The following is an 11,413-nucleotide window of genomic DNA, read 5'->3' as shown; positions in this document are numbered from 1 at the left end:
TTATTCCACTTTGACCAACTCTTATGTTACAAGAGCACAATAAAACAACTTCTCTGTATGTTACTTTCTCTCCTACTGTGGAGAAGAGCCACTGAGAGTGACTGCCTCCTTGATCAAAGCCGAATGAGTGGAGTCACTATCTCTGTCGACCAATAGAGGTCCACATGCAAAACTGAGAAGCAGAAGATACCAAGGTGCCCTGCAAAGGTACATCTTTTATTTTTTCAAAGTTTCATCACAGTTTTAAAACTTTTCATATGAATTTATACTTTTGCTTTTTGTGAACAAGTATAAAAAATGTTCTTTTTCTGAACTGTAATAATACCTTCTAACATATGTAGCCTTGTCATGTCCTGTACATCCTATAGGTGGAGCTGTGGATAAAAGCATACTAAAACCTGGCCATAGCCTTGACATGGTTGAAGGTATTGGTACGTGTCAGTGACGGGGTTTCACAAAAATATCATGTTTGTATGTGTTTTGTTTTTGTTTTTTTATCTATGAAGAACACATCTAATATATGATCAGAAATCAACAACAGAGTCGCTGTCCTCAGTTTGCCACCACAATACTTGGAGGTCAGGTCAGGTGACATCACATCATGTGTGTTTAGTTCAGTTCATTTGGCCTTGTGACCTTGTACCCCTACACTGATCTGACCATATAGGCTACAACCATGCAGTCCCAACTTTATTAAATGTCACCCAAATGTTTAGAAGTTGGACCAAGATGATCCTAATTATTTATCCATTTGGTGTCAGAAGAGTCCAGGTGAGAAACATATTTAACAGAAGCGACGCATTACTTCTCAAATACATCATAAAAAGTATTGTGACATGTAAGCATCCACCTCTTTCAAAGCCTTCACTCCTGCTCAGACAGCAGAAAGAACCTCTAACACAGGTCTGTAGCCGCAAATGTTATGTTCACTTCCATCTATCACACAAAAACACAATTCTTTTGGGAGGTGAATAATCTGTTTTATATAAGCTTAGCACTTACACCCTAAAATGTATCGTAAGAGAATTCACCAAACTGAGCCCACCACATATGACTCACAGCTCTGCACTGTCCCCTGCAACAAAGCATAAAGTTAAACTTTTTGCATAATAAATGATAAGTGGTTAAGATTTGAATCATGAAATACATTTTGGACTGTAACTGTTGTCATCAGACCATGAGACAAGCCACAGATAGTGTGTAAGCAAGAGAGGAAGTGTGAATGGAGTTATTTCAACATTGCTCTTACAGTAAAGTGGGAGGGTGTAAAGGGGAGCTTAAATGCGTTTTGCTGTGTCTCCCACTTGTTGCCGTCTACCTTGACTGATCGGCGGTCAGGTTCTGCATCAGTGTGATAAAAATTAACATTAGCCACAGTTCGATTTTCTTGCTTGCAGTTGCTGAGTGCAGACAGGTGCATCTCTGACGGCCTCCAAAGGTGTGATATATCTCAAGGTTTCTATATCTGAGTCTGTTCTGTATCTGACTACTCGTGAGCCATCACTACTTGAACCAACCGCAAGTGAGCCCACCCATTTTGCTACTTCTTCACACTTCTCTGTCTCTTGGGTCTCAAGTCTCCACGGCCCCCTTTGAAGCTGTACCTTCTTACAACTTCTGGAGGATATTTACACACTTTTTCTCTTCGTTTACAGACAGAGCACTGTAGGTATGTCCAAGCATCCCTCTGTGTTTGTGGTGGACAGCCACGCCACGAGGCCTCCATTACCACCCAGGGTGGGACAGAAGAAACAGCGCGCCGGGGCAGCACAGACCCTGATGTTCATGCTGGTGAGCCTGGCGTTGTGTGGCATGGCCATAGAAGCCTGCCTCATCTACCGTCTCTACCAACTTGAATCTGTGAGTATCCGCTCTCTACTTTCTATTCCATCCCCGTGCTTTCCTAAAAAATGAATCTCACAGTTATTCCTTTTTCTTTCATTACGTTTTGAATGTCACTGCTCTCACAAGATCTGATTCAGTTCATTCAGTTTTAACAGCTCATTTTCACTTTCAACTTTCTTTTTTTTGTCTTACTCTTACTCTTACTTTTTTCAGTCACGCTCTACCCAGAACTCTCTAACTCTTTATGAGTCTTGTGTATTTATTTTCATGCACAAACGTCATTACTGAAAGTAAATTAAATTTATATTGACACTATTGCGTCATGTTAAGGTAAAAATTGCAAAATACTAAAATGAGTGACCATGGAATATAAAAGGATGTCATGAAATAGTAGGAAAGACTGTGCTGGTGATGAGAAAGTTACTTTACAGCTGTAAAAATTTCAACATTGTGAGTTTTATTGATTAAATATACAGTACAAGGAAGAAATACAGGTGCAGTGACCATTTTTCATGTCTGTATTTCATGGAGTCATATGCTATCTGTAGGAAACTGTGTGCTCTGCATTGCTGCTATACTTCTATAATCAAAATGGAAATTTTTTTCTGTCCAGGAGTCAGTTTTTGATCGGATTTTCCCATATTGTCACGATGGAGTTTTGGTTGGGGCAAAAAATCATGTCTTCAGCATATTGTCAAACAAAAGCAGGCCCGCACCTCAGGACTTCTTTTTACGCAACAATTATCTGCTTTGTGAAGCAAAGTCATCAGTAAACCGAAAGGACCCTCGTGACAGAAACAAAAATATGAATGATTGTTTTTCTCTGAAAACTGCTGACGATGAAATGATTTCACTATTATGGGGAAGAAAGTGGAGTACAGATGGAGAAGTACATTTAATGTCCGGCCCATTTATGAAGAATTCCACTGACGTCCCCAAGGGGCAGGAGCATGCAGGATTCATGTTCCATGATGCTGGATGGTCAGTGCTTTTTCCGTATGTCTGTGACTCAGTTTCCCGTCCTTGTCTGATGCACAGTGTGAAGGCAGCCGTCATGGCAGTGGGGGTTGGGGGGACATACAGTTCTTGGTCTGACACTGTTTTGCAAACAAGGGTATGTACGTACTTTAGAGGCAGGGGACGGTGAAGAAAAGGAAGTGGTCTATTTCCTGTGTTATCTACCTTTTGCTCATCACCAGAAACACAGACCTGTCCTACTTTCATATGCAGAAAGATAAAACCATAGAAAAAACACAAGTTTCCCTTAATTACAATGTAGATTTTATGATGTGGAGAACTTTGAGAAGATCTGCTTGCACATGGAGAGATTGTAGCTCTTTACATCTTATTTCCACAACTTTGTCTCCTATCCACCATCCACCCGTAGTGATTGCACCTGCATGTGCACGCTCACAAACACACGTACACACGACTGAGAGTTTTTTTTTTTTGTTGTTTGCATTGCAGGCTGACTCAGCATCATCCTCTAAGATCATCAGCGGTATGTCTCAACACTTTTTACTCAAATGGTAAATATCTTCAGTTACTTAATCCACATTAAAGACACTGTGTCTGGTCCTCACACAGGTGATGATGCTCCCACTATATGGCCCAGGTACGGTATTTCTCCATCCAAACCAGTTGCACATCTGACAGGTGAGACCAGCGTTGTTCTCATATCCATCACCATAATTTTCATTTTCAGTATAACAACAAGAAAATATTAAAATTACTTTCACAAGGGTGAATTTATGATGTCTGTTTTAAAGTAATCAGACTTCACATTGTTGCTGTTGTCGTGTTTGTTTGTTTTTTTCCAGGTGGAGATGATGTAGTTCATAAACAAGAGACCATGGCATGGAGTATGATTGCAGACCCTCTCCTCTATGAAATGACCTACAAAGATGGCGGTCTTATCATTCAGAAGGAGGGTTATTACTATGTCTATTCAAAGATTCTCTTCAAAGACAATGGTAACTTTCACCATACCGTCACCAGGCATACTATAAGGTACGCAGGGGGAAGCATCCCCCTCCTGCAGTCCAGGATATACTCCTCAAATTCGAAGCGATCCAACAGTTACCTGGGTGGAGTGTTTCACCTCTACAAAGATGACACTCTTTATGTGATAGTCAGCAACACCACAAGGATTGATCGTAACAAAGCCTATGAGAACATCTTTGGTGTATATATGATCTAAACATCACATTGATCATTATCACCATCATTGTGAATCTGAAAGTTTGGAATAAGATTAAATAGTGGATAAGACATGTCATAGAATCTTCTCAGGGATTAATAATAATAATAATAATAATAATGTAAGAGCAGGTCCATAACCAGGAAGAGAAGTGTGGTGTAACAAATCAGGCGCTTTTTATATGCTCACTTGTATATTCACATAGATCAGTTTTTCTCATTTTGTATTGCTACTGAGTATAAGCATAAGCATCATGCTAAAATCAAAAACATAATGTAACCTTACACATTTCTTTTCATTCTTGCTTTAATACATACTGCACATTATTTATTTATTCCTTTAGTGACAAGACTGCTTTAATTCTGCTGTATTTATGTACAAATAATCTGCACAATATAAAAAAAAATAAACAGACAATGATTGAAAAGTCTGCTGGTTGTCTCAAGCCTTTTCCTCAAGCTGGTATGTAGCTCGAGTGAACTCACTTCCTGCTTTGTCAGGTGGAGCTGCTGCTGGAACCTTTGCTGAGTGGTCTCAGTAGCATTGAAAGTCACACCAACTCAGTCCAACCACGAGTCACAAGGGTTTTTTTTTTTTTAGCATAGTGACACATTAAATGTCTGCTGGTGAGCCACCAAATTGTTCATGCTGCAATATTGGTTTTACAGTGCAGCAGCAGTATTACACTTAGGACTTTTATGATGAAGGTGCATAATGTGCATTCCAGACATTCAGATCAGCATGCTTACTCACTGTAATGCTACAGATGAATGTTTTCAATTCATCACCATGGTGACAAGCGTGCTTGCGGACATGCCCTTGTACAAGAGCCTCATCACTCTTTGAAGCTTTGGTGTGTGTGTGTGTGTGAGTGTGTGTGTGTGTGTGTGTGTGTTTTTTTTCTCTCACGCAGTCCCTGTTGCGCTTTCCCTTCAGCTGTATCTGTTCGAAGAAGCAGCTCTTGAAAACACCCACAGAGTTGTATATTTGTAAACTGGGGAGGAAGTGGCAGTGGGGGCCGCTGGGGGGTGGGGGGTGAGGGGTGGGTGGGGGGTGGGGGGTGTCAGTGGCAGATTGCCTGACTCACTTTCCAACCCCAGACCTGGGAGTAATGACTGGTGAAAACCTGTTGTGGCAGGACTCTCTCTTTCTCTCTGTATGTGTGTGTTTGTACACAGGTGGGTGTGTAGATTCAGTGAGCCTCAAACTCATTTTCCCTTGGCGTGCACTGTGAGTTTTGTTTAAACTCTGTAAAACATTTTGAGTGGAGACTGTACTAACGGTCCAGGGTTTAAGGTTTAAGTAAGTAAACATATCGTCTGTCAAATCATGGGTGGCCTTGACTCAGATTTTTTTGTATGGCCTTGTGAATGCTTCTCATACATGTGTGAGTCATTATCTTCCAGCGCTGGCTGACCTGCAAAGTGTGAGAGACTGTAGTAGCAGAAGAGGGGGAGCTGTATCAGCTTCGTGGTTGGGGCCGCCGTTGCTTTTTTCTCTCAACGTTAAACTTCGGTCTAGACATGACTTTTACAGAGAACCTGTGTGGGAGGAGTGTACTCTATAAATGTCTTATCGCAAACAAATTATTCACAATTCAATGTATGACACAAACATTTTCCACTGATAAAGCCAGGCTGTGTTGTCGGATTTCAATCTCTCCAGAACACTGCCATCTATCTATTCACAACTTTGGAAATAAACTACAAGCTGCACTTAGAAGCCCTTTTATTCCTATATGTGATGCTTAGAGCAACATTTTTTTTAAGAAAAGCAAAAGTGAAAGAGGTGGGCTTGGTACACAGCTAAATGCTGTCCCCTTGTGTTGGCCTCTAGATCAAGTAGAAAGCAGTGGAGTGCTGATATTTGAATTATCTGGAAGCAGGGGGTTCATTTTGCTGAGTCTTTAATAAAATAAAATCCAAACCTTTTGCTCACATGCTTAAAAGTTTGTAGTGTCCTTCTTCATGGAGGTATAAAGTCCAGTGGTTTGATTTATGATGTTGCTCTGTCAAACAGAAATCATCTTCGATTTTGGCAGATCTTGTATTATAATGTTTAACTATCAGTTACTCACAGTCACTGAGTGTGACTGTTACGTGTGCGTTACTCAGTGGCCAAATGTTAAAAAACATGCCTGACAATGCACACAAGATGTCACAGTGACGTCCGGGTGCAAATGATGGAAAGCGGCAATGACAGTTTTCACAGTAGCTGCCACACGTGTTTATGTGGATACACAACTCTTCACATCAGGCGGTGGAAAGCCAGGGTAGGAACAAACCAACCCATGCAGATGCCTCTAATAAATGAGACAGAGTGGGTGGTAACTGGGTAGGTCTGTTCTCTGCATCTGAATTCAACATCTTGGACCTCTCCCTGGTGTAATCGAAAGCTGTGGTGGCAGCAGCTAATGGAGCGAGTGGTGAGAGATATGGGACTCTGAAGCTGAGGTTTGGAAAAGAAGAGCTTTCAGATGAAACCTCAGTAAGTTGGAAAATATGTGTCTTGAATGTAATGACTAATATCATGTTCCAATGACATTTTATCTACTGTATCACTATTATTTTGATGTAGGTCAGTAGATGTGCTGTCTGATGTTTGGGGAAAGAGCAGAACTGTGAGTTTGTTTTCTTAAGAATCTGGAGGGCAAATTCTTCGAGAGCATAGAGCGGGGAGGGTCCCGCTATATCTTTCTATCAGTGACTCAAGATCTGCTGGGTCCCACTATGAACTTATGCCCTCTCACTTTCACTTTTTCTCCAGGGTCTTGAAAATGACTCACAGTCAAAAGCTGTAATTTATCAAAGTAGTTTCATTCATTCATTCATTCATTCATTCATTCATTCATTCATTCATCCATAGTTTCATTAGCTCCATGTGGGGGCTTTTAAACACACCGGACATAGGAGACAGTATGAAGAAGATATAGTTTTTAATTATAAAATTGTTACATGGCAGTAGTTATGTTGATGTAGTCGGATGTAAAAACATGTTTAAAGGTTTCCAGGACAATTGCAACACTTATTTTGGATGCATAATGACACTGATGTACACACGTTATCAGGGGCACAAGTGAAAATCATTGACAAAACCAAATATTTCTTTCAACATCTCTTAACAAATGAAACTTTCCACATAAACCACCATGACTCGTGATTTCGCGTCTCATAATGTGTGATACAAGTAGTGAAGAAGAACTGGAGGTTAGTTCCGTCAAGTCATTTCACTTTTCATTCGAATTCCAGATCCTGAAAATAGAATACCAACATATGCAATTGTGGTTCTTGTTTTTACAATATTAAAATAGAAATGAACTTCTTAAAATCATTACAGATTATGAAAAGAAATAAGAATTCAACAAAATCATGTTTAAACAAATACATTGTATCTATCAGTTTGAACTTTTTTCTTAAACAATTACCAACCATGTTGTCCAGTTTGTACAATTTAATAAAGAAATCACTGTATATACATTCCAGAGACTTACTGACATTATATGTATGCTACACAATGACACACATTGTCACACAGTGACATACATTCATTGGTTTTTGGCTGACATGCCCATGAAATTTTGTTAAATACAGTATATGCCTGCTTACTGTATATATTGTATGTCCAAATAATAAATAAATACAACATAAATATGTAATTCATACAGTTCAAAACATCAGTAAGTAGCAAATATAAGCTGTGCAAATAACACAGTCTGGCTTTCTGCCAGATGTTGCACTTCAGAATAGTACATTCTCGGAGTGAACTACTACACATTTTAAATGTAAGCGACTCCAACAAAGAAATGCATTATAAACATAAGACTGGTTCATTTGGACTACTGGCTTGCCTGACTAACAAGAAGAGAACAATCCAACTGTGTTTTTCTAAACTATTTTTAATCTATGCAGTATACAATCCCTACAAAGCTACAGTATATTTGTATATATAATTTCTATAGACTATACAGCAGAGTATTAAAGTTTGAATTTGAAAAAGTCTTCCATTAAACACAACAATAGAGAAACAGATTTGTAGTGATGACATCAACCCTAGACCAATCCTGGAGCTGCTATACGGTATATTTAGTTTACTGTCCAAAATAACTGGACATTGAATCGGTGTAAATTCTGTTGGGGTGGATCTTTCTTTTCAGTAGAGCAGAGTTTAAAGGGGTGAGACTTTGCCCAGTACACCACCCTACCATCTTTGCATCTGACCAGGGTCATTTTGTTCTATAGGGCTGGACAGGTGCCCTGGAACACGCCAAGGATTTGTATCAGCGCTGCATCTAAGGCTTGCGCATGTAGATGATACCAAGGTGGGTTAGAGCTTCAGCGGTTCTAATACACATTTTTGGGCTGACAATGACCTCCAGGGTCCCTCCAGCAAACAGCTCTTCTACCTTGCCGAGGAGGCCTGTGCTGCATGTGTTATTATTGATCCACCCATGCACAATGACTTTTTTGTTCCACTGCAGCTGGACCGTATGCAATTCTTTACATGAACACAGTGTCACCTGAAGATTCAGGAAGTAATACCCATCCTTGTTTATCGTCAGAACTTCTCCTTTCTCTGAGGCCAAGTTTGTATCTGGATTCTTTGCTAACCATTTAGTGCTGTTGGCTTCTGTGGGTGACAGAAAAGTTGCTATTAGTTGTGTATTTGTTTTCTTAGAATCATCATTCTGAATATCCTGTTTTGAGGGATGATTTCACAAGAAGCAAACGTGTATCAACTGAGGGTGTGCCATAATTAGAGATGAAATTACATGTGATTAAAATATATGTGCTGGAATTACACATTCTCTCTGACCAGCACATTATCTGTACTTCCAACAGCCTGTAAATGGTGATTTGTTATGTACAGTGTTTTACTTGTCACACATTGTGAGTATGGAAATATTTAAAATAGGTCAGCTTTACCCTCAGTAGCCTGAAAGATCAGCATTTTGCCTTTGCCGAAGAGAAGCCCGGGCTCAGAGGTGGGCTGTAGAAAGAGAAAAGAGCTCTATTAATCTCAAAATATTAACATAAAATGTGGTGCCAGCATGGCTCCCACAGTGACACACAGATCAGCAACACAGAAGCTACTTTTTTTTTTGTTTGTTTCACATGATGCTGAGACAAGTTCCTGCACCTTAAATGTGAGAACAGAATAGATCATGCATAATCTTCAGAGGGAAAATGAAGAGACAACATTTCAGTTTAGTGGCATTTCCCCGAATGTGGCAATGACGTCACTGTGCTTCCTCCAAGAGATGAGGAGAGCGGTTAGACTGACTGACATAAGTAACTAAGAAGAAATGGAAGTCATGTGAGATACATCTGCCTGGCCTGCAGGATTTGCATGTTTGGAATATTGGGGTTTCAAAAAAAAAAAAAAACATGTCATCCTAATTACATTCATAACATATAAGACAACAGTCAGGTCAACAGTAAAAGCATAAACTCTGAATCTGTGGTTATCTTACCGAAGGTGTACTGTTTGCCTGGAATTGCATTGTGTGCATTGTTGCTACAGCCGTACTGTTCTGAGACTGGAGAAGGAAACAGACGCACAAAATATGCTTATAATAAATGTTACAAGAGGGTTCTAAGTGCTAGTGAATGAAGCTTGATCAAATTGTGGGTGAAATAAAGCTATTTGGTATTTGTAATGGTATTTTGTTTTGTAATTTGGCAATGCTAAATAAAAAAAAACGGTACACAAAGCACCATCTATCAGAAGCATTTTCCTGTAAAAATACTTACTCTAAACAATTAAACACATTTGTAGTCAACCATAATGCTAATCATGTAGTTTCTATAAATCATTGTTGTCTATGTTGTGTCATTTTGTATCAACTCTTGATTAAAACAGTCAAGCTTTCACTGTTGAGGAGTCATGGGGTCGGTAAGCAGCTGTAGACCACAGGCAGGAGTGTCTTTGTCACCTGCTGTGCTACTATCAAAACCACAAGAAAGAACAGATGCACTGCTCAGGTATTTTAACATACCAGTACTTACAGTCATCTTCTATGCGCTGTACTGTCTCACTTATTTAAAAGTGAGGGGCCTATTGAAACCTGTTCCACAAGTTTACGGTGTAAAGTTTGTATCTCATCGTTAATGACCTTAAGACTGTAAATTCAATCTGTCTCACCAGGCCGCGATGTCCAACTGTGAAGAAGAAGATGATGAATGCAACTTGAACAATGGAAAGGATGGTGGTCCACAACAGGAGGACATGGATCAGGGACTGCTGGGTATGCTGTGGCATCGTCAGTCCGATGGCAGTGCTCAGATCTGCCTGAGCCTGGGAGGAGCAGGAAGACGAATGTACAAGTCCTGAGTTTGCTCTGCTGTGCACCAAAGCAAAGTGTGTGTGTGTTTGCTTCCTGAGCTCAGTGTGTGCGTATGATGAGGATGTCTTGATGTGTGACTGTGTTATGCCGTGCCCTGAGTATCTATAGAACAAAGACAAATCCAAATGGTACTTTCCCCCGTATGTTACTATGGTGTTGAAGTCAAAGAGCAAGCCCAGATTGTATCTGCATCTTGGGGCTGGCCCTTTTCTTCTACTCACCACAACTCACACAAAAAGAAGGAACAAGACTCACTACCAGGGAGAGAGGGAAGGATTGAAGAACTCTGACATAAATTCAATTCAAAATGAATCATTCAGTTCCTTATTTATGATGAGACATTATGAAGATTTTATGATCACTTTTTTTTTTTTGCTGCCTTGCTGTTTTTGCTCCAAATTTTCTCAACATGACTTTATATTATATATGGTAGAATAAAGTCATGAACTTATAATTCATCAGGTGGAGGATAATGTACAGAATGTGAATGAGAGTTCTTTTGATTTAATTATTGAACCTTTTAGTCTGAGATGCTAGATTTTGACAGAATTTTCCCTCTACAGTTTTTATCCATTAAAAGTTTTGTGGGAAAAGCAAAAAAGACCAGAAACTATAGAGATAAAATTATAAAAAATAAAAAAGGGTTAAATTTATGGACATTCAACTTTGAGAATCTATTGCATCCCGGGAGGATATTACATCCTTAATGTGTAAAAGTTAGTGCTATTATGTAATTCCATATCTGGAAAATAAAATAGTAATCCTTTAACAGTTTAATCATCATGTTTAATCATGTATTTACATTAAAACAAACAAATAAGCACATAAGCATCATTATCATTATCTCATCTGGCATTGCAAGATAACAGAGGAACAAAATGTCACAATTAGTAGTGGGACTCACAAAATGTCATCACATGTTTATTATTTGCACTTCTTGAAAATTCCCACCTCTGTCTAAATTCTGGTTGAGGTCAGTAAATGTGGTTTCACTTTCTCTGTTTGTACTTTACTGGGGGAAAGTT

At 39.4% G+C, this 11,413-nt stretch overlaps 1 protein-coding gene across 4 annotated transcripts; it reads left to right on the top strand.

The window, feature by feature from the left end:
* The first annotated feature begins 65 nt into the window (after positions 1–65).
* Positions 66–4,469, top strand: tnfsf14 (TNF superfamily member 14). Of its 4 annotated transcripts, none has more exons than XM_056400431.1 (7): positions 66–207; positions 369–431; positions 1,398–1,522; positions 1,656–1,860; positions 3,313–3,346; positions 3,433–3,501; positions 3,666–4,469. In XM_056400431.1, exons 4-7 carry the CDS (start codon positions 1,672–1,674, stop codon positions 4,043–4,045), a joined length of 672 nt encoding a protein of 223 aa, XP_056256406.1. In that variant the 5' UTR covers positions 66–207; positions 369–431; positions 1,398–1,522; positions 1,656–1,671; the 3' UTR covers positions 4,046–4,469. The 4 variants fall into 4 exon arrangements, with proteins under 4 accessions (XP_056256406.1, XP_056256407.1, XP_056256409.1 ...); XM_056400434.1 differs by having other exon boundaries at positions 70–207; positions 1,398–1,438; XM_056400432.1 differs by lacking the exon at positions 1,398–1,522.
* The last annotated feature ends 6,944 nt before the right edge of the window (positions 4,470–11,413 follow it).

The sequence above is a fragment of the Seriola aureovittata genome, chromosome 17 (assembly GCF_021018895.1).
Source record: "Seriola aureovittata isolate HTS-2021-v1 ecotype China chromosome 17, ASM2101889v1, whole genome shotgun sequence".
NCBI classification, from domain to species: Eukaryota; Metazoa; Chordata; class Actinopteri; order Carangiformes; family Carangidae; genus Seriola; species Seriola aureovittata.
Note: the sequence above shows the minus strand (reverse complement) of the source record. Positions and strands in the feature narration are given on the sequence as shown.